Source organism: Protobothrops mucrosquamatus, unplaced genomic scaffold (assembly GCF_001527695.2).
Source record: "Protobothrops mucrosquamatus isolate PMUCROS unplaced genomic scaffold, P.Mucros_1.0 scaffold24, whole genome shotgun sequence".
Classification (NCBI taxonomy): domain Eukaryota; kingdom Metazoa; phylum Chordata; class Lepidosauria; order Squamata; family Viperidae; genus Protobothrops; species Protobothrops mucrosquamatus.
Genome location: NW_015386409.1, coordinates 1,937,691 through 1,962,074, shown reverse-complemented (window position 1 = coordinate 1,962,074; position 24,384 = coordinate 1,937,691). Strand labels below are relative to the sequence as shown.

General features: G+C 36.9%; 1 protein-coding gene across 2 annotated transcripts; it reads left to right on the top strand.

Annotated features, from left to right (window-relative positions):
- Positions 1–365: 365 nt before the first annotated feature.
- Positions 366–23,976, top strand: RNF11 (ring finger protein 11). Of its 2 annotated transcripts, none has more exons than XM_015810910.2 (3): positions 366–738; positions 17,186–17,349; positions 21,613–23,976. In XM_015810910.2, the coding sequence occupies exons 1-3, from the start codon at positions 616–618 to the stop codon at positions 21,782–21,784; spliced, it is 459 nt and encodes a 152-aa protein (XP_015666396.1). In that variant the 5' UTR covers positions 366–615; the 3' UTR covers positions 21,785–23,976. The 2 variants fall into 2 exon arrangements, with proteins under 2 accessions (XP_015666396.1, XP_015666397.1); XM_015810911.2 differs by lacking the exon at positions 366–738 and adding an exon at positions 7,435–7,567.
- Positions 23,977–24,384: the final 408 nt, after the last annotated feature.

Here is a 24,384-nt window from a genome sequence, read left to right as displayed (position 1 = left end):
ATGCGGAAGGAATGCCTCTCTCAGCCCAATCGTGAGAAGCTGTTCAGAAAGCTAGCTCCTGGGGTGTTCGTTCGTTCCCTTTGGCTCGAAGGGAAGGTGGGATTTAAGCATGCGGTGAGTGGAAACCAGGCCGTAGCAAGCGGCGAGCATCAATGCAGAAGGAGGAGCTAGAAGAAGGCCCGGCTGACAAAGCTCGCTGCGTAGACGGCTGGTGACCAGGAAGAAGAACGTCGCTTTAGGCTTAGGGAGGAAACGGGCTCTGTATACCTGGACGCCGCCTCCCCCTTCTCCTAACTCCCAGAGGTCCAGAGGAGCCCTGGGCTGAGGCCCTGATGGTGCCCGAGGGCTGAAGCCTCTCCGCTTCCTTCCTTCCTGCTGCTGTTTCGGGGCTAGAGCGGTGACTGGGCATTCTGGCGGAAGGCGAGCAAGAGATGGTCACTCCTTAAGGCGAGCGGACTAGAGGCTAAGCAGCTTAGGTCGGGTAGGGAGCTGGCATGAGCTTCCAGTATTGGGTAGCTGCTGCCCGGGAAAGGCCGAGGGAGGGCCGCCGCTGTCGCCTGGAGCTGCCGTTGTGTTACTGAGAAAGAGAAGGCCCCCCACTTCCCTTTGGGGAAGATGGGAAATTGCTTGAAATCGCCCACTTCGGATGATATTTCCCTGCTGCACGAGTCCCAATCGGACAGGGCCAGTTACGGGGATGGGACTGAACCGGATCAGGAGCCGCCGCCGCCATATCAGGTATTGCGAGAAATCGAGAAGGACCCGGTCCCGGTTGGGGCTGGAAAGAGAATGAAATTCAGCGAGGGAAATTTTCTAACGGGGTAGCGGAACCGATCGGTTGCAACAAGGACGAGAAAGAGGGTCTCGTGGCACCATAAGGATTGATACCTTTGTAGTGACATTCAAGAGAGAGAGAGAGAGAGGGGAAGGTAACTGGTGGTGGTGGGGAAAACAGCTAGGGCGCCTGTAGGGCTTGTTTTGACCCCTGATTCATCGGGAAGGGAAATATAAATTACAATCGTTAATGGACCGATGCAAGATTTCCATCCGTTGATTTCGTGGGTGTGTTTGACTTTAAAAATAAAAGTCTATTCTCTTGCCGGTTTGGAATAAATGGCCACCGATGAGCAAACAAAAGTAGGGGGTTTCCTTTCACATATGGTTACCAGTAATAATACTCTGTTCCCGAGGCCTGAAATTTGACATCTGGCCAGATCTCTCTCGTCTAAACCTCCTCCTTCAGTCTGGTGGAGACCTTCATTCCTTCCTTCCTCCCTCCCTCATTTGTTTTTCAGTACTGTATGAAAAAGTCAAGTATTCAAAATTCTGTTTGTGGTTTTACAGGCTGACTCTTTAAAGACAAAATATAAGCCACTTAAGCTCGAAATATTGGGCAAAATACAGAGTTTGTTTTAAAAAAAACCAAATATCCATTTTAGGCGAATTAAGATGTATTAGATTCCAACTGTTTTTCACTAGGAATTCAGCTTTTAATGTCAGTGAATTTTATTTCCAAGTAGTACAATCAAGACTGCATTTAATTGATTATAATGTTGGGTAGATTTGGTGTTTAATTCTAGGAATTTCTAGTTGTCATTTCTGAAATATTTTTCTTTATCTGGGTCATAAAAGGAGGTTCTAGTTTTTCAGCCTGGGCAAGCTTCCTTTGTTTCTACACAGAGTGACATCACTGTCTGGTGTTGCTTCCTTCTGATTACCTTTTTTAAACCAATAACAATCTCCCTCTCCTTTCCCCCCCCCTCTCTCTCACACACACACACACACAGAGGGAGAGAGAGAGAGAGAGAGAGAGATCCTTTTTTGTAATCCTAATAACACATAATTTAGGGAGCTCTGTGGCAATATGCCTTAATTGTTATAACTATAGCAAGCATAGGAAGTAAACATTTTATTCTTGATTTTCTACCATTCTCTTACTGCGTTCTGTTTCTTCCTCTCTTATTCATCATAAACTTTTTTTTGCTAGTCTTGAAATATATGACTGGATTAGCTGGATTAGATCAAACAAGTGATAAATGGAGTTCTGCTGATGTTAAGAGGAAGAGGGTAGGAAGGCAGCTCATGTTCCTCCTTAAAAATTGCTATGGAGATGGAAGGGCTGAGAAACATGAAACATGACCCAAGAGAAACTGAGAAACATGAAACATGACCCAAGAGAACTGCAAAAGGTGTGAGGATTGTCAAGATTGCTTCTCTGCTCCATTGTACTCAGTGGAGGTCCTCTATTTTAATCCTAGAGTTTTAACGACCAATCTACTGTAGCCATTTCTGTACTGATTAGATAATGACATTGCATGTTCATTTCCTGTGTGGATAATAATTTCTATGCATGTAGTCTGCCTTTTCAACAGCGTTGCTAGTTCTCCTCAGATAACCTTGTGAGGAAGATGAGGCTGCAAGATCATGAATTCCCCAAAGTTCTGTCAGTAAACATCGCAATCTAGGTCTTCCAGATCCTACTTCAGTACTGGAAACACTGCACCCTTTTAAAGAATAAATGCACAATAGGGAATTATTCTAGGTTCATTCCTTGGCACTGGAAAATCAGTCAATATATTCTGAAAATCTAAGCAATATTGCTTAGAGATTTTATTAAAGATTTATGAAGCCTTGATTTATTCTCAATGCTTGCTTATTTTTTCAGGATATGGGATAGATGTTTTCTTGGGAAACTATTGATGAGCTACCAGTCTTCAGAAATGAATTGTACTCACATCCCAAATATATACTCAGAATCCTGTTGAGTTCAGTGAGTTAAATTTCCAAGTAAGTATGCGTAGGATTGCAGCCCTTATATATTTCTTCCAGAGTCTTGCATAATGCTGCTGCTAAGAACACTAGTCAGAGTCCAGTGAAACTACTCATGCATGTACAAAACTTTCATAATTTCATTTACTTTCACCTAACAGTGTCTACGACTAAACAACATTTAAGCTTCTAAGTTTGTATTTTTTTGCATGCATATACTTGGCATGCGTATATGATGTACTCGGTCAATTACAATCCATCCATACATATTTACATCAAGGTGTAAAAATATTTCAAGAAGTTTAGATGATAGTAAATAAATTATAGCAAGCATTTAGCTTAATGCAATGAATTATTTTGAATGCTAATGCTAGGTATACAATAGCTGCAATTGATTTGTTTATCTGAGTAATTTGACAGATAAATGAAAGAAAGATGGCTGGTATATAGTATTGTATACTCTAGCATTGCACTCCTATGCATGTTTAGTTAGAAATAAGTGTTGCTGGGGATATTCTAGAGCAGTGGTGGTGAACCTATGGCATGCATGCCAGAGGCAGCACTCAGAGCCCTCTCTGTGGGCACGTCCGCTGTCATCCCAGCCCTGCCTCCCCTCCGCAGCCTCCTCACCAGCAGCCCGCCTGGAGTAGAGTCGCCCCCGGGCGCAGCCTGCATGGAGCAGTTCAGCCAAGCACATGGCAGCTGGGCAGCAGGGACAAGACTCCGCCTTCATGCTCTGTTGTGCACAGATGATGCTGTGGGGCATGGGTGGAGGGCATGGCTGCCGTGCTGTAGGGCCACCTGGGCAATCTGCAACGGGCTATGGAAGCGGTGGGTGGCCCTGCAGGCTCACGGGACATAGGGGCAGAGTGGGTGGAGTGGGCGGGGCAGGGCGGGGCAGTTTTTGGGCACTCATTCTCTAAAAGGTTTGCCATCGCTATTCTAGAGTTACCAGTTTTTCTAGTGGTTGTTGCTTGTTTGTAGCTGAGATCTGGTAGTTCCAGATATATGCCTTCATAACTCTCATTTCACACAGTTACTGAAAGTAAACTTTACTGAAAACAGCAGAACTTTCTTCCACATTAATATGCACAGGATTGTGTTATGTTAGAGAAATTATTGTGTGTTTTACCTTGAGTAAATCCTTTTCATCTCAGCAGGATTTACCTTGGGCACTGGATAATTATGGCTGCAATCATATGCATATATAAGGGAGTAAAACCTATTAAACTTATTAAAACTAATTTGCAGGTAAACATACATAGGAATGGGACGAATAGCTTCATGGAAATAATATAAATGTTAACAAGATCAGTACTAATTTGGATTAAATATATTAAGTATTGCACTACAAGACAAGAACATTGCATATATTTCAGAGCATTTTATAGCTTTAAAAAGCAATAAGCTATGTACTGCCATTTATAAAAAGATTTTTTTTAGCATTGCCAATATTGTAACAGCTACCAACAGGCATAATATCAAAGTCTGTTATTTTCAGAAGTACCCATTTCAAGGCATATTACTAATATAAACTGAGCATTCTTATTTATGCTAAAAACAAGATCTAAATTATTCCAAACTCTGATATTTAGAATTCACTTTAAAAAACAATCTAAAAGGATTCTCATTTGTGTTCCCTTTTTTATAAAATATAAATTTAGCCTACAAAGCTTTATAGATAATTTTATAGTAGCAATGAAGAAAAAATTCAGTACATATTTACTCACAATTAAATTGTAAATTTATAAGTAAATCTTCTGTTAGAATTAGAATTACTTCCTAGTGGGTTAGCCTATAGGATTTGAATAATACAGTTTGGTTTTCTTCTTTGAATTATTTCTGAGTTTTGCTTTTATTTCATTTTTTCTGTTTTCCTCCCTATTTTTTATGGTTTATTATTGATGACTTTTATACCACTTCAGAATTATGACAATTATATAGTCAAGCATCTGAAAGTTTTATGAATTTAATCATATTACTTCTCCATTTATTGTGATTCACATAAAGCTCACTGTATTTATAATCCATAAATGAGTAACAAATAACTTTACAAAAACAAAGCACAGAAATCCTCCCAGCTATTTATGGGCCTGACATCTGCAGAATTAGGTTAATCTCTGTCGCTACTTAATTAAAGTATGCTGAAAGTGAATATCATAGATGAATATAAACTAAAGATAATGTATTTTTGAATTCTAGCCATCATCAGATGTTTGACAATTATGGAGAGAAGATGTGGTTCATACTCTGATTCTCCCCTCTGTTGCCTTTTCAATCTAGCCCAGAAGAAAAGAATGATATGAACGTTCAGATACATTGCTGCACATATGCCTTTGCATTTTTATTTCCTATGTCTCTTATAACGTTGGTGGTGTTCTTTGGGGGGTGGGTATTTATTATTTGATTTTTCTGTTTCACTTGTGATCAAGTCTTCAGAGCTTTCAACCTGAGGATACAAGATCTATAAGAGGTCTCACTGTTTATACTTTAGCATATGAGCATAGGAACTGCCAGGACTCAGTGTAATTTCATTTTGTTCATACATTAGTAAGTCACCAAGAAAGTTATTTTCTCAGCTTCAGATACATCATCATCTGGGATCTTTAAATTATTCCGTAACTCTGTTTCTTGCTTGGTGGTGTCCATCTATCTTGTTTAAAGCCTCTTCTATCCTTTTTTTGTAATGTTGCTTGTAACAGAGCTGCAGTATTCATAAATAATGCTAAAGGATTCTTTCTGGTCTATCTAGAAATGATGTCATTTTGGTGGGTCTGTGGCCAGTTTTAAATGAATGTATCAGACCTTCTTCCTCATGCCATTTGTTGACATTCTCTAGATTTCTTAGTGCTGTTATCTGTGGCATCTCAGGTGACTTGTGGAGAAGAAAACCAGCATGTCTGAGTAAGGTATTTTTCATTTTTACCATCATCTCATGTTATTTTTTAAACTTAAGTATATAGCTTTTTTCTCTTTTTTGTAGCAAAAGGAGCAATACAAACGTTCTTAAAGACAGTTTTGAATAATCTCATTCTTAAAGACTAAGTTTAGAAAAATCTGAACATGGCTAAAACACAATCTCCATTTTTTAAGACCTTCAGTGGGGTTTTCCATGCCAATAAATCCTCTCTTTGCCGTATCAGGCAGGAATTCAAGTAACTCTTTCCAAGTTTAGATGGAAGGGCAGTCAGCGTATAATCTACACAGAGTGAGGAGGTTTGAATTGCTTTTTTATTGTGCCATTTCCTCTGCACTTTTCATTACTGTCTGAAGCATGTAAGTAAGATTCATGAATTTTGAAATGAGTTTTGAAATCCTCTGTCTTCTTCCTGTTTTCCTCTGCTGTTGGGCCTCATCTGAGATTATTTTGACTAGAGCTCAGAGACTTCAGGAATGAGTAAATTAATACATAAATAAATAGGTATGCAGTAGGACATCTGAATAGAAACTGGGAATATAATAAGGTTAGCTGAATTTTAGTCATGCAGATTATTCTAACCATGCTCTGCTGGCCCATTTTGTTTAATCTTGTTTTCCATTCAACTGTCTTAACTACTGGCAATCATTTTCAGAATATAAAATTATTATTGCTACGATTATTAAATCTTAATACTTTTTTTAGTGACAAATATGTAGAACATTAAACTGCTATCATATAAAGGATACCTATATGTAGCAATGATACACTTAGGAAGTCACTTACAATTTTATAACAGTTTGGTTTTCTGCAAGACGCTAACGGGAGAAAAGCCCCTTCAACTCTCAATCAGTTTAAATGTGTGTGTAGGATCTAAACTACTAATAATGAAAAAAACATTATTTTTATAATGGCTTTCCTTCTGAATTGTTTGGATGAAAAGATAATTATTTGCACATATCTTAAAGTCATTTAAATATTAAGTAAATGTACTTAGAATATTGATTTCAACAAACAGCTTCAAGCATTAATAAATATTAAGTCACATATTTCCTGGCTCAGTGCAGAAAATGGCTTTGAGTAATATCTGCAGACTAGGCATTTTTCAGATATAGTGATTGGGAATTTGAGGAATTTGTAGTCTCGTTACATCTGGAGGGCACTCAATTTGGTGAAAGATGATCTTGAAAACTTTTCCCAGAGGGACATGTGGACAAAAAGTGCTTTAATACATAAATTTTAAATTTAAAAATCTAGTGATAAGTTTCAAATATAATGGGAAGGTTACATGTTAGTTTAAGAAATAGGAAGTCTCTTCTATCAATTCAACACTAGGAGTATGATGATGTGAGCCATTTTGATTGAAAATAACATGTTTCCTGTGACAGGACCTTCTGTCAAACCAAGTTCCTCTTGAATCATTGGGTGTTGGCAGATACTGATTGAGACAGATTTATGGCCATAAGCAACAACAGATTAAATGCCTCTGTTGCTCAAATCAGGTTGGATAAGGTTGGATAAGGTAAAGTTGGACAAAATCTATATCTTGCTGAACTGATCTAATCAAGCTCTTAGGTGTTCAGGAGACAATCTAGCTGGCTTCTTGCCACTCTCTCTTTTATCCAGAATTCAGTACCATATCATTCTTTATTTAAAGGACTCCTGCTTTTTCAAGAGAAATCTGGACATATTATCAATGGATGGGGAAAAAAACTAGACTACACTCTCTCTTTTTTTAAGATCATCACCATTTTCGTCTTTGAAAAGTACTGCATTAATTTGATCCATAATTGGCTGGGTTCACGCAACATGCTAAGTCAAAATTGAACCATGAACTGGCCTAATCAAAATGGCTGTCCCTCCTTACCTCCCGCCATCCAGGTTAGTTCTTCAAACTGAATATCCAAGTTCATTGTGTGCCCACTTTGCCTATTCCCTTCAATGTTATCTCAGGACACCGTGATATATAATTTAGTTGCATCTCAACTGTTGTAAGATACTGTATGTGAGATTGTTTTGAGAATCCGCTGGTACAGAATGCTGTGGCTAGGCTCCTGATGGGACCATGTATAGAAAGCATGTGTTTCCCTTGTTACACCAGTTTTACTAGTTATTGGTCCAGAGTCACACTTTCAGCTCTTCTGAGAAAGCATCTCAGGACAGTAAGATATCAGATCTCCCACTGAGAGGGTGGAGAATGAAGCTCTTACAAGGGGAGATCACTGAGGTGTTCTCTTCCCATAAATACTCCCAAACAAGCAACAAATTACACTGTTTAACGACTGAGTGTAGAATAAATAGCTCCCACTAATATCAGTATTAGGATTTATAAGAGAGATAGAGAGAACATTTCTTCCTTTCTTTCTATCTGATCAAAATGAGTGTAGCAGGGTGTTGTAATATTGAAGCCGCCATTGCCACAGGATGTACTCCTCTGCTCCAAAAGATTGCTTCCCTATGGCCCAGTAAAAATTACAACAGTAATTCTCTCTCAAATATCATTTTGCATCCTGGAAAATCATTCACACTCTCTCAGTTCGCCTCACCAGGTTGTTGTTGTGGGGAAACTAGGAGGAGGAAGGAGTATTAGTTATTAGTTGGGTTATTTATAAAGTAACAAAAGTGGGATAAAAGTCTAATAAAAATTTTACTCGGGTAATGTACTGATGTCTACATTTCATTGTCAGATGTGTTGTCTTGAATTATTTTGAGATTGCATTTGATATCATTGATTTGTTGGATCCAATTTACCTTATACTTTGGCAATTACATGCAAGAAGTCTTCAATTAAGCAATATTATTTTATTGCTGAATCTCATTATTATGGTTTGTTGCACAGTCTGCCAGATGTTCAAACTGGATTTGGCATTTTCTGTCTATCAAGCCCTTCCCAAGGACCTGGGATAGACAGATATGGATGTTTGATGGTGTTACAGATATTGCCTCAGGATACAAGCTGTTCCGAGTAAAGCTGCCTTTTACAATTGACTGGTGGTAAATTTGTCAATGCTGGTGGTGTTCAAGTGGTGCTCCAGTTGTTGTTCTTTATTATTATTTGTTAAGGCCACCCAATTCCAATAAAACTCTGGGTGACTTATATAATATTAAGTATGCAATTAAAAACATAACATACCAAAATATAACTGTTTGAACAAGATAACAGTAGCAATCCATTTTTATTGACCAAGTCACAGCTGAGCTGTAGCTGCTCAAATTATAACATTAAAATCAAAAGTGAGTGCTATATTGTATATCCTATCAAACAATAATAACTAGCCTATCCATGTTTATTATAGTCTTGCATACTCAATTTACTTGTAAGACCCACCCATAATATGGATCATCATGTACATTTCATTTCCTATCAGCGTAGACAGCCACAAATGAGCTTTCTATAATTGTTTTCAAATGTTTGTGTAGCAGACACACAAAGTTTGTGTTTTTATTTCTATTCCTCAGTATGAGAAGAGAGAGGAGGACCTTTTAATATTTTTTTTCTTTGCATATACAGTATGAATGATACTTGGATATTTTAACAACTGAGACCATCCTATAACGTTTCTGTTTAAACATTTGCAATATACGCAGCTTTCCTCTTCTCACTGAGTGATTAATACTCACAGAATAAATCACTGCCTACAACAACCATTTATCTCAATCTATTGATGTATGTTATGTATGTATATTCCATAATTACATTTAAAATCAATTCTAAGAAGTTTCTAGCCTCCACTAAGAAACCAGCAGCAAGTTGACCACGCTGAGGAAAATTAAGGTTAAAATTAAATTTCATTAATGCTTTTCTTTGCATAGAATTTCTGTGTCATATTTTTAACCCTATCTGTTTTTTATATGAATTCTTCAGATATCTTTGAGCATTTTAGTTGATTATATAAGAGAACTACAGTTTCCATATTGAAAACTATCATAAGATTTTATTTTTCTGCTGCATGAGAAATCTATATTGGCAGATGTATTTGTAGCCAAAGTGACACATGTTTTTTGAACTGGTAAAATTCTCTTTGTATATTTTAGCAATTGAATTCCGGCTTTGGTAGAGTGATTATAGCAGAGCATCTGTTTTCAATAATTTCTTCCTTTAAGAGAAAATATCTTAAATTTTATTTCCTAAATTTCAAATATTGTGCCAAAATGCTTAGATTAGATAGGTGGCTAAGACTGCAGTTCTCAAAGGAGAAATGGGACAGTTATCCATATTTTGTCTCTAATAACAATTTGTATATGGTGGACAGATTTTTGGTTTGTGATGTAATAGCCCTGTTGTATTTCTAAATGCTTTAGGAATACAAAAGTTTTAGCATATATTGTGTGAAGCATAACGGCTCTTGATTACTTGAGGAATGTAGAGGGCTTTTTTAGATATAATAATCACTATCTAGATACCTCTTTTGAGCATGGAAGAATTTTGAATGTACAGTATTATTTGCAGTTGCTACACAATTCTGGGTGCTGCAGTTTCTAGAAGGAAATTACAAAAAGTCATATCCTAGTCAGAATTCTGCCTTGCATTTTCTCTGGATCAGTTGAACTGGAAGGGAAAAGATTCAAAGTCACATTTACAGGACACAAGAATAACATCAGAATAGCCCTGAATAGCTGATCTAGTAGAATTTATATATTTCTCTAGTTTTATGTTGTAGTTGCTCAGCTTTTATTTCTGATATTGCATCATGCTGCATTGATATGGTCTATTTAGACTGCCAATCATAGCTTAAAACTTGGCTGCCTTCTTTGTACATCTTCAGCTTGAAGGCAGAAGAAACAAAGTGCTAGCTGCAAATCAGACTTTTTATTTTAAATTAGGTTTCTTATTCCAAACATCAGAGTGTTTCACTATTTTCATATATAATACATTGGAATTGCTTAAACTAATACATGGTGCTGCTTCACGAATGACATGATTGCAGTCATTCTTAATTTGTTTAGATATAAACACTAAATACATAATCACAAAGGTAATTCTTAGCTATAATTTCTTTTGTGAAAAATGAATGAGGAACATGGCCCTTGTATTCATGTTGAATCAAAGTAGAATTTCTATTTCCGTTACTAAATATCCATCTGCTAAGACACCATATTAGATACTATTCAAATGATTGTTTCTTATCTAAAAAGTACTTGTTATCAATGTTATAAAAAAGAATCAGTATATTTGATCTCTGTGTGTGTGTTTCTCTCTCTCTCAATATAGTATGTGTGTGTGTGTTTAAGCAAAAGCATTTGCTTAAAAATGATATAAGTTGAGTTTAGGTTTGGTACACAAATAACTTGTGTATGATGATATCCTTCACATTTTGATTAAGATGCTATATTTATAGTTTTTTAAGAGAATTGAAAGATATTTAATCAGTCCTAATTTAACACGTTTAGAATGTATTTAGAAACACAGACTTGGGAGCAGTAAGATATTTTTTGACCTTTGTGTCCGAAACACAGCTTTAATGGTCAGCCCATGATTAATGTAGCTTCTGTTTCTTGTATGTATCTTTGGTGAAAACTTGGCATGGGTATTAGAAATAGTTAATATTTAAATGAAATCATTCTTGGATGTGTGCCCTGGGAATTAAAATTGCACAGTCACTGCTTGCAGAGAGAGACAAGCTATGGCTTATCGCAAACAGAAATATAGACTTGTTATACAGTCTACAGTAATTTATTGCAAATATAGAAAGGCCAGTGCAGTGGCAAAGTTTTTCTAGTTTTTTTCTGACAGTTTATTGTAAAAAGCCAAAAATCTGCTCGTTTTGAAATGTGCTGTATGAAGCAGTTTTCTGTCTTCCTGTGTATAATTACTGCAAGGTGGAAGAGAATATATGTCAGCTTTATTGACCTGACATTTTATGCTTTGACCTGGCATTTTATTAACTATCACTTTGTTTTAATCAATAACAATCAAGACATTTTCCTGTTTATGAGCACTAATAGCCACATAGCACAAATAAATGAGTGAAACTCTTAGTGTTGGAATATCATGTTACGATCCATGTTATCTCCTAAGCGTGTGCTTATTTCATAAAAATCATTATAGCCTCTACAGACATAATGAAGCAGGTGACAAAAAGAGAGTGCCATTCAGACAAAAATGTCTATTTGTACAATTGCCACTGATATTCCTCATTATATCCTGTGATCTATCCCTGTCTGTGGTACAGTTGCTTAGCTCTTCAGATTATAATTTCAAATACTTGCACTTCATTAATGAAATATAACCTCCAGATTGTCCATGTGGAGCCCCGTGGAGCCTGGACCTAACCTATGTTGTTAAAGGGGGTTTCCCGGTGAGACCTGACACTGGAACTTTTGCAAGATAAAACAAAACTTATTGTGCCTGGTGAGTACAGGAACCAGGTGAGGAAGCAGCTGAGGGTGAAAACTCAGCTGGCTGGAATAGTCCCTAGGATATTATCTTGGAATGACAGGAACACGCTGTGCAGTAATTGAAGTGCAAAAAGCAATTGGTTGTAACAAGGAGATGCATGGTTCATTAACAACTTTGTCATCCTCTTTTGATTAGTTTCCAATCAAAAGTTGCATGGATAGATAATAATAATAATATAACCCACATGATATTCCACTTAGCAGAGGCTTACTTTGAAATGCAGGAGATAATATATTTAGTGTTTTGTCTAGCCCAGACCTCATGAATATAAGAACTAGCCCATAATATGATATTAATGTTTAGTTTATGGACAAAGAAAAACTGAATTTTTAGTATGCCATATTACTTGAAGTTTTAACAAAATATAGACAAATCGGTTTTGGCTAACCAGCAGTTTAAGAAATCTATTTTAAGCAATTTTCTTTATTGCTTTAATTAAGCAGTTTACAATAATAAATTACAGATAAATTCAATACTGCAATCACATAAAGACAATGCATAACAATAAACAATGATAACTGCATATATTAATTAAAAACTTAGTTTTCCAAATCTAAAATGAGATGAAAAACTCTGGTCAGGTAAAAAAGATCCAGATGCAAAGTGCATATTGGCTAATGAGGTTGGCGGTGTACCAATTTAATAAATAAATAAATAATGTCCATGACTCTGAAACTCTTATAAGAGTGCTACTTAATTTCTCTTTTGCAAGAATAAACTAGTGAGTTTTCATTATGAACAACAAAAAATGAAGATATGTATTGAAGTCATAAATACTAATTTGAAGTTTAACTACAGGTGAATGTTTATGTCAATAAATATTACTATAGCTGTTTTATTTCTGTATATTTTCTTATTTTGGGGGGTGGGGAGGTTGAATATGTTCATTAGAAGAAAGCAAAAAAGAAAAGAGCACCATCAAGTAGAACAGTTGTGGTTATTGTCTCAAAGAATGGAATGAAGGTGCCTTACTGGCAAAGGCCAAACGCCAAGGCTATCACAACTGTAGCTGCATGTCCATACCCATTAAATGTGAAAATCCACCAGGAATATACAGAAAGCAAGCAAAAAAGAAAAAAACAGAAGTGCCACTTCATTAACTAGATGCACAGTGACTTCAGTCACACATTGTGCTAATCTATTGTCTGCCTAACTGGTCTGAACCATTTTTTCATTGTGGCAATATCCTGGTGAAACCTTGCCTCATGTTTGCCACTGACTGCAACTAGATTTCAGAAAAGAGTCCAAGTGTGAATGCAGAAAATGAATCTTCAGTGACATGTTGCACTCCCTGGTCTTGTATGCTGTGAGAAATTTGTCAAATAGCTGAATGTAGTTTGGTGTTCTGTAGTTGTCAAGAAAATTCTCAACAGCATCCTTGAATGCTTTCCAGCTGATTTTCTCTGACCCCGCCAACGGTTCTTTGAACCGCTTGTCATTGATGACATATCTGATCTGTGGACCAACAAAAATGCCTTCCTTAATCTTGGCATCAGTTATTCTTAGAAACATCTGTCTCAACAAAAACCTTCACCTTCCTTGTTCACATCGGTTTTACAGAATTTTTCATCAGTCCAAGTTTTATGTGGAATGGAGGCAAAAAATATCTTTGTCAGGTCAACAAGTGGTTCGTGTGCCATGTTTTTCTGTCCTGGAACCAAATTCTTTCAGAGTGGCCACTTCTTTTTAATGTAATGCAACTCTCTTGCACAGCTGTCCCATTCACATATGTAACAACAGTGTTTGGTATACCTGAGCTGCATTCCCAGCAGTAGAGCCACTACTCTTAGATCTCCACAGATATTCCAGTTATACTCGGTGTAATATATGTGCTTCAATAAGAGTTTCGTGTTTTCAGATGCTTCTTTCATGTGTGCAGCAGAGCTAACATGTACTGAAGGGTGTACATTGCTATTGTGAAACAGAAGTATTTCTATAAAACATTTCTATAAAAGGTTAACTTACAGGTTATTTTCATGATTAGCAGCAAAAAAATCTATAGGATGCACCCAAAAGTGCTCAGGAAGCAAAATCTTTCTTGTCCAGTGAATTCCTTGAAGAAACACGTAGAACGTTTCATCGTTTTATTGTATGGAGCAAACTAATCATCAGATTATTTTTATCTGGGTTTTATGAATTTCTAAGATACAATGACCTATTTTTAGAGTATTACAAAATCATTATTAATGCATTATTAATACTAATGTTGTTGTACATAATCCAGACCTGAGGGATGGATAAGTGACAGAGGAATATTATTTATATTGAGTGAGATCACTGATTCCTCCATCCAGGATCTACTTTCAGTGACTGGAGGGATAGTCAACTCTTTCAGAGGATGGGATTGAAACTTTGCCCTGTAGGCAAGATATGTTCTCTTTAATTGAGTTCAGCCCTTCACTTAAAATAAGGGGTGAACAACCTGTTGAATAATAAACTCAGCTAAGGAGTAATGACACTTTCAGACCTAGAGTCCCCTCCCCTTCGAATTAGTCAGAATAACAAGAAATATCAAGAGATACGACCTTATCTTCAGAAGTCAATGAACTTCAGTCTAATCGGGCTTAAGACTGGGGAGGGGAGGTCTCAAGAGAAGAGGCGAAGCAAAATTGGCCGACTAGTCTACGGGCAGAAGACGAGGAAAATCCATTGGTGGATTCTCCACTCGTCATGCTGGAGAATGATCCAACTGCAACTCCCACATCATCCCTGATTGATTCTGATTTCTTGGAAAATATGGTTTCAGTATTCGCTGCTTGTTCCTCTTGGTAACTTTACTTTTTCTTGAATTCCATTTCCAGAATACCTCTTTTTTAGACAATGATAAGAAATGATGTACTCAAATAAAAAATAGTTATGTTTTTATGTTTCGGGACTTTAAAACGTGTGAGGCCAAATGAAATATAATACTGGCGAATCTGTTCAAGCCTAAACCTGCCAAATCAAAAACACAGTGCAGAGGTACAGTGGGGAACCCTGGAGGGGGGAGCTGATCTACTATTTATTTCTCCATAGGCTGATGCCCAAATTCTGATTTTACATATCATGGCCATCGTAGCAAAATAACTCCCCAAACCCTAACTTCCAGGAGAAAAGCCCTCCCCAATGAAAGGGGTTCATCCTCTTGTAAGGAATCTTTTCCATCAGTCAACCCTCAAATTTATAGAGAGGTTTCAACATAAGATACTACCAGCACTGCATTTAAGTTATGGTCCTTGTTGCTCTTTAACTAGGTTTCTGACTTGTAAATGGAATAAAGGCCCACCAAAGAGAGAGTGTCGGCAAATTTAACAAAGCCCTCTGAAGCATGTTAGTTGTTCTCTTCCGATCAATAAATGTTCATTTCGAGGAAACAGACAAATGAAGAATGTGGACACTTCTTTTCGTTGTCTGTAAAACAACATCCTCTGTAGATTAACCAATATCTATCTGGCATCTCTCACGTTATTTGTCTATTCCAAAAATGAGGAAAAATATTAATACTGCTAGCACGTTAATATTTGATCTTTGTTTGAGAATTATATTTAGTTTACAAGTTGGTGCTGGACATTTGGAGTTTCACCTCCCCATCCCATTTTTTATGCAAGAGCAAGGGACACCTGGGAAAAAAAATCATTTCACAGCTTGGTTTTAGCCATTACAAGTAATCCTCAACTTACAACCACAATTGAGCCCAAAATTTCTGTTGCTAAGCAAGACAGTTTTTAAGTGAGTTTTGCTCCATTTTACAACCTTTCTTGCCACAGTTATTAAATGAGCCACTGCACTTGTTAAGTAACATGGTTGTTAAATAAATCTGGCTTCCCCATTGACTTTGCTTGCCAGAAAGTTGCAAAAGGTGATCACATGACTCCGGGACACTGCGACCGTCATAAATACGAGCCAATTGCCAAGTCTCAATTTTGATCACATGACCATGGGCATGCTGCAACGGTTGTAAGTGTGAGAAATAAGTCACAAGTCACTCTTTTCAGTGCCACTGTAACTTTGAGTGGTCACTAAATGAAAGGTTGAAAGTTGAGAACTACCTGTATACCTGAATAGCTTTATTAATACAGCCAAGCAGAGCACTTGAAGGAGGCCTCTTGTAATGCATGTTATTGATAATGAAGCAGCTTTCTTTCAATTATTAAATCAGCTGTATCTTTTGTAACACTTGCATGGCTTTTTTAAAGAGGTTTTTGCCCCTTGGCTGTTGTGGAGTGGGGTCTGTGCATGCAAAGAAAAGAACATCCATTGAGATGTGTCCAATTTATTGCTTTGAGGTGAGGTTTTATTACAAATTCAACTTAACAAATGGAACTCATTTTGAAAATACTGAACTAAATTAAAACCCACTGAAACTACAAAATAATGACTAGGTAGCATATTCCAGCTACTTAGCATATTTTAGTTATAGATAAATTCTGTTAAGAACGTAAACTTTTTTCTATGATTTGTTATCAAGCATGAGATGATAGCCAGTTGTCTGGCATCTATATCTTATCTTTTGGTATTCCAGATTTACGCTATAGTACATCATCTTATCTGCTTTTTCAATACTTTTAGGGGATTTCTCTCATGTATTTCCAAGCAGCATGAATGAGGGACGTTTATGGGGCAGAGAAATCTTTTTAACTAACAATGAAGTTTTAATTAGACACTATATAACCTTTACGTTCTTGTTTGCTTAAAAGGTGGATGTTATCTTTTAACATTCTTCTTCCCTTGATGTCAGTATAACTATACAAAGCAAAATTGAAAAATTCATCAGTGACAGCTTCTCCGTATTGGCAGAATAAAAGTGAATCAATTAGCCAAGCCTGCAAGTAGATACTCATGTCAAGTTTGTACATCTATTTAATTAACCCATAGAGTCAAAATTAAATTGTCTTTGCAAAGAGCAGCTTAAAACAAATTCATGCCAGCAATGACAGAGGAATTGCTGTTTATTCAATTTTCTTTTTATTATTAAACTAAAGAAAAGAACTGTCTTGTGAGTAACCTTCCAGCAGAAAGAGAAATTGAAGCAAATAATTTCCATTTCATTTGTGTCATCAACTTTAAAAAAAGCCTATTTAACTGTTTTTCTTTTCTTCCCCTATCTTCTTTCATTTAAGGAACAAGTTCCAGTTTACCATCCGACACCTAGCCAGACCCGCCTAGCCACCCAGCTTACGGAGGAAGAACAGATTAGAATAGCACAACGGATAGGCCTTATACAGCACCTGCCAAAAGGAGTCTATGATCCTGGAAGAGATGGTTCGGAGAAAAAGATCAGAGAGTAAGTTGAAGAAGTGCCATTTCTGATACTGTGTTTCTTTGAAAATAAGACCCCCCAAAATAAGCCCTAGAAAAGTGTTTGGGTGCCTATGGGACGCTTGGGGAAGCTCCACCCCATTCCCCCATCTGCCTCGTCTCGTGGCGGCGGCATGGCGCAGCGGGCTACGTGAAGTGGGCCAGCGGCCACGTGGGCTCCTGCTGGATGGGGCTGTTGGTGCTACTGCTGCGAGGCGAAGCAAATGTCCCCCCCCAAAAAAATAAGACATCCCCCGAAAGTAAGACCTACTGACTCTTTTGTAGGCATGCATATATGTGTGTGTGTGTGTGTGTGTGTAGCATATGTGTGTGTGTAGCATACCGGGCTTTGGTTTGGCTCCGAGTTTGCGGTATGCTACATCACAGCCTTCTGCTCTGGACACCACATCACAGAACTCAGGAGGTTACAACGCTAAAGCTCAGGATGTTACAACACAGCCAACCACCCAGGATGTTGCAACACAAAACTCAGGATATCACTACACTAGATCTCAGGATGTAATCACACAACCCATTACCCAGGTTGTTATAACACAAAAGACTAATGGGCACACAGCCAGCACCTCAACTACTCAGGATGTTACGAAACAGCCGAACAATCCGCAAACAATAACTCCCACACAGCCAACCAACCCACCTACAGCAACTAAGCCAGCACTCCACATACCCCCACCAATATTTATAGAGAAACGGCAGCTCTGATCACACTTTGCTCGCACAAGCACGAAGCCGAAGACCCCAGCCTGAAGATGACGAGTGGGACCTCGTCGAAACGTCGCCAAGATACTCTCAATCTTACACGGGAAAAGACCCGAATACGCCAAGACCTGCATATATATATATATATGGTCTTATTTTCAGGGAAACACAGTAGTAATCTCACCTAAGAGATGGCTTTCATGGGCTTTTCAAAAATCTTGTTCCTTGTTTACAGTTTTCTTCACCTTCTTGGATTCTATATACTGCTTTTCTCTTGTCTTTCTTTTTTTAATGGGAAGCAGATGTTTTCTGGGATGCTTCCAGACAATAAATATCTTCATTGTGCATTGCCCTGACTGTTTTTTTAAACAAAATTTTACAGTAAGTCCAGATGATTTTTACTTTTCTTCTGAATTCTTTCCATGTTTTCTCACAACTTCTGGATTTTATTTTTCCTTACCACAGAAAAGCTGTTGTTTTTGAAAAAGGGATGGAAGTAGCTGTACATTTTCTGTTGCATAGTGAAATGCGAAATTTAAAACAGCCTAATCATTTTTATCTTTTTTTACCTAAAATCTTCTTATCATTCTGTATCTCAACAACCTGTTTTATATTCATGCATTTATGCATAAATGTTTTATATTTATGCATTTATACTTATGCAGAAAGCCAGAGACCATAACTTCTAGTCCACCTTTTGACATGAAAGCCGGCTGAGTGACTTTGCTCTGGCTTCTACCTGACAATAATGAATGTTGTAATCAATTTATTTCCAGAGACAATTCCCATTCATGCTGATATAAACTGTGTAGCAACAAACAGCTTTCCAATGCATGGTTTTTTTACAAGTATAACACTCAGTTGTGCTAATGGGATTAAATATTTTCCATATTATCATTCAAAGCAGATATGCCACATAATTACATATACTACAATAATAATAATGGACTGGTATACAGGAATGTAGCATTACTGATAGAAATTGTTTTTCAGAGATTGTGTTGCTGCAAGAGGACAGAACATTGTTGCATAATATTTTACAGTAATCATGTGTTTGGAAATACATTTCTAGCTGTTAAAGCAGTTTACAAATTCAAAGAATCTGTATAGTATGTTACTGATTTCAAAATCTTTTTCTTATAGCCTATGATTTGAAGATATTAAAATAGAAAATAATACTAGAAAATGTCCAAAAGCCAAAATAAAATTTATAGATCATAATGTGTCAACAGGAGCAAAAATCTACAATAGAATACTATCTATTTTACGTATATGTCTGTATACTGATAAATGTATGGTATTAAGCTATTCTAATTTCCCCTAAATATCTATTTGGGGGATTCAGACTGTATTCATTTGTTTATCCCTGTATTTATTCAATTGATACATCCATCCATGTAAAATAACTGATTCTGGACAGCTAACAGTTTTAAAAATCAGCCAAAAACTCAACAAAAAATAGAAAATAAATAGTCAAAAGCCATCAGTACAGATGCAATACAGATATTTCAACAACATTAATTCACAAACTCCAGCAGACGCTTCAGTCTTCAAGCCAGGGAACATAGCCATTTCTTCATACCTTGCAAAAGGCCATTGGGGTCTTGTCCAATTTGATATCTGAGGAGTATAGCAGGCCTAATAGAAAAGGCTTCCTTCTGAGTCCCACCAGGTGACACTTTTTAATGGATGGGACCATAACATACCTTCTTGCCACAATTGATGGGATGGGTAGATGTGATTGGGGAGAGGCAGTCCCTCAAATAACCTGGCATCAGGTCTTGGAGAGCTTTATTTGATAAGCACCAGCACCTTGAATTCAAAATGATACTGACAGCCAATGCAGTTCACAAAGCAGAGTTATGACATCCATAGATTAAAAAGTGCTTATAACTGCCAGTATTTTGTACTAAGTGAAGATCCTGGATGCACTTCAAGGGCAGGACCAAGTAGGGCAAATTGTAATAGTCCGTCTGGGAAGGAACCCCCTCCCCTGTCTACAAAGTTATGGAAAAGTTTTCCAAATCACAATCATTTCTGTTTTGTAAAGAGAAATAGCACACTGGTTCTGTGTGGGATAGCGTAATCCCATGCAGAATGAGAGATGGAGAATCCCAGAACCAGGGGTGATAGAACCTAAGCCACTCAGTCATATTAGGATTGGGTTGAAGCCTGTTCCACCCCATCCAAATCCCCACAGGCTCCAATCCTCAAGATAGAATTTCCATGACATCACCCGGACAGCTCACGGTGAAGATATCCCACCCTATGCCATTGAATGACCTCACTAGGGGCATCATGTAAATGTTAAACCAGTCTTGAGAGAGTGTCATACCCAGGGACATCCTGCAATGCAGGGGTATCTAGGATGGCATTGGTGACTCTGTTGAAAGAAGGAATTGGCAGAAATAGTAGCCCTGTTTCCTTCTCTGATAAAGAATTCTACCAAATTCTGGTTCATTGATGTAGCATGCTCATTTGTGAGAAATGAATTGTGGATTTAAACCATCAAGAACAAATTCAGTGTTTTGGAATTATCAAATGTAAACTCCATAGAAATATTCCTGGAGACTCTGAAATGAACAGCGCTAGAAAACCCTCAAGTGTTACTGAGTTGAAGCTACTTGTCTTATAGGAATAGGCCAATATCAGATTGTAGTTATTGCTGCTATGTTAGTGCAATAAGTTTTTTAAATCTAAAGGGAGATTATCTTCTCATATTGGAACATCGTATGTTGAGTGATTTTGTTGATGAATTAAACAAGTACAAAATACTGAGTGAACAAATAACAGTGAGTTTCTTTACATATATATAGAATCCATATCATGTGTTGATGATGCTATGAGAAAACCTGAATATCCAAAATGTGATAAATATTTTTCACCGAATTGTTCCAAGGCAATTTCAGATTGCATAAATGGCTTATTCCCTCTATTTTAACTTTGAAAAATTGGCAGTATTTAACCCAGAAATGAAATAACATGTATTAGCAAAACTAAGCTTAATGTTAATTGCTTTATTGAGTTAAAAACTCACTAATAATAAAATACAGAGCATTTCCAAGCGGCTTGAGAAGTATGCACTCCTCCCCAAAATTTAATTCTCAAAAAGAAATTGGGTAAGCAATGCTATATTAAATAATTAAATTATTCTAAATTACTTAAAACTGAAATTGCAGATCTCAAAAACATGAAATAAAGGCAGTCTGTCTTCAATGAAATTATTATCTATATTAATTAACATAGATTCTGCAGCAGAATTATACATATACTTATTGAATCCTGTGCTCAGTGCGGTTTACTATGAAATAAATGTGCACAGATTTGCAGCCTTAATAGATTTCATATGGATTTCCAGAGATTATAATGTAATAATAACTTCTAGAAGTTTAACATCAAAGGTTTAGCAAGTAACAACTTTAATGTGTATTAGAAAGCAAGTTTACAAGATTTTTCTCCCTAATTTCATGAGCCTATTTCTATATAGTTTGCATTTTTTCCAGCTTCTTTCTCTTTGTTTTTTTTCTAGGTGCGTCATCTGTATGATGGACTTTGTTTACGGAGACCCTATCAGATTTCTGCCCTGCATGCATATTTACCATCTGGACTGTATAGATGACTGGTTGATGAGATCTTTCACATGTCCTTCTTGTATGGAGCCCGTTGATGCCGCATTATTGTCCTCTTATGAAACTAACTGAGCCAGAGTGTCTCTTCTGACCTGTCAAGAAAACATCATTTTTAATGGATTATACCTATTGTTCTACCCAAAGAACCAGAGATTAGTAAACAAAACCATGCACCCAAAAAGTTCATTTCCTTATAAGACAATAATTTACAACTAGCTGCAGGTATTTGATAATGAGAGGGAAGAAGAGACATCTTTTAGGAAATACATAGGATGCTATTTTTATGTAAAGCCTTGATCCAGTACTTAAAAATAGTTTTACTCTTCATGAAAGCCTGCTAGCACACCCGCCCAGAGGAGTTGTGTGGAGGGTAATAGTAGATGCTAAATATTAAATTGTGTGGACTGAAATTAGCAAGCTACTCTGCTCAAGCATCATTGACTCACACAAGAGTACTGCCATGGGAAAATGTATTTGGAGAGCAGATGAGATACACACGTGTACTTGACGAAAGAGAAAGAGGTACCAAAACATCCTTTTCTCTTAAAGAAAAGGGTCTGTCTGCTCAGATTGCTCACAGGTTTCTGGTATTTGGGTCAATGTTCTATTTACAAAAAAAAAATCCTACATTTTTATAACACTGGCACAAAAATAGTTTTAAGCTTGTTTGCACAATTCTTTTTTTATCCATTGGAAATGGAATCCATTTTGCCTTAGGTCTTTTTAAATAGCATATTCTTATGTTTGGGCTGGCTCTATGCTTGAAAATCAGTTTATTTATAACCTGTTGTACAAGTACTATATGTTGTTTGCAGTTAGGATTCTGTGGACTTCAAAAAGATATCCTAGCTTATAAGCAAATGTGAGATGCACTATCTCTTTTGTATATGTGGCATTCTAAGGTTGAGGTATTAAAGAAAAATCAGAAAACAAACCAGTGTTTTGCCTCTCTAGGCTTTTTTTTCCCTGCCTCATTTTTTTTTTGCCTAAAGTTTGCTGGATTCAGACACCAAGATCAATGTTGTTATTGATAGGTAAAGACAGAGAATGGTGAACATGGAAGCATGCTAAAGATCACCTATATCACAAAATTTGTTTAAATAGCCTTCTTACAGCAAGTATTACATGGAACCATATAAAAAGGATACTGCATCTCTCATTCTTGTAGTTCTTAGATTTTGAAAGACCAGACTGTGTCCCAGTCTATGTAATCAATGTATCTTGTATTTTGTTGGCTGGCAAAGCAGTCTGTCAAGCAGATGTTAAATAATCTATATGTTTTGTACAAAATTGCAAAAAAAAAATGTATTTGGCACCGAATTACATAGGACTGATCAAGTGAGTGAACTGCAGCTGGGAAGGGCTGTTTCAAGTATGTTTATGTCTGAAATGACCAAAAGGTGCTTGCAAAGAAAGTCATGCAAAGAAAGTGTAGTTATAAAAACAGCTGTCAATTTAGCATGTGGGGCTTTGTCCTATTATGTGTTCTTTAATGTAATTTTATACATTTGACTTAAAGACAATTCTTTTAATTTAGCATGAGATACAGGCTCCAGTTAATAGCACTGTATTATGAGGACCGGCCTTGTTTTAACACATGATTTTAATAACTATATTTAAACAAACTGCTACACTGAAGACTGTAAGCTTAAGAGTATAGAGTAATTAGATGTCAAATAATTTCTACAAGGTTAGTAGTATGCAAACATCTGAAATATGACTTATTTCTTATTCTGCAGAACCTTTCATTCAGATGTTTCAGACCGTATCCAAAGTGCACACTCGTTTATTCATACAGCTCCTATGCAAGCAGATTTTCTCTCCAAATTATAGTGAGCAAGGCATACTGAGCATGATCAGAGTTAGCCTTACAAATGGAAAAAAAACAAAAAAACAGGCTGGGAAAGAGCTCCCTATTTGCCTCTGCCACCTTTGTACCTGTCTAAGTACCTTGATTGCAATTCTGCATCAGATAGATTGTTCCACTATGACTGATGCATTGAAGAAAGCAATTTGAAGCAAGTACCATGTTAGACTAATTTGCATTTTATAGGAAACTTTTTAGTGCAACCCCCTTCAACTGTTCTTAATTCCTAGAAGAGAGATAAAAGGAAATTGTGCAATATTTTCAGAGTAAATCATACTACCTTGTCATTCCATATTTTTTTCATAAATGTTAATGTCTATCTTGTTAAGTATTATAGCCAGAATTTGTTTCTTTTACCTTGGATGTTAAATTGGCAAATGAACCATTTTTAAACACATTTTTCATGTTCATTGTTTTCTTTCTGTGACTCCTTTTTTAAAATGCTAAGAGAATAGTATTGATTTGCTGGGAATTTATGTCCTTGTACATCTTAATTTCTACAACTGGGTGTGTGTGGGGAAACATAGACAACCTATTCTCCCCCCAGACTCTGGTATAGCTTGCAGAGGGTGCTCATAACCTCTTCTTCTTCTTCTTCCTTGCCTCCCACTTGCTGATTTATTGCTGCCATCACTGCCAACTTTCCAATAGACCATATTTTTGTAGAATCCCCAATCTACAGTCCAGTATCCTGACGTGTGCTTGGCGGTGCTTGGTGGGGGGGGGTGTCTCTATGGTTGTTAGGCCACCTTTTATTGAAAGAGCCAGTTACCATAGAGCTTTCTTAGTGCAAACGTTAAATGGC

Coding starts and splice junctions, on each gene's coding strand:
- RNF11 (XM_015810910.2), top strand. CDS start 616: ATGGGAAATTGCTTGAAATCGCCCACTTCGGATGATATTTCCCTGCTG. Junction 739..17,185: donor AGCCGCCGCCGCCATATCAG/GTATTGCGAGAA, acceptor CTTTCATTTAAG/GAACAAGTTCCAGTTTACCA. Junction 17,350..21,612: donor TCGGAGAAAAAGATCAGAGA/GTAAGTTGAAGA, acceptor TTTTTTTTCTAG/GTGCGTCATCTGTATGATGG.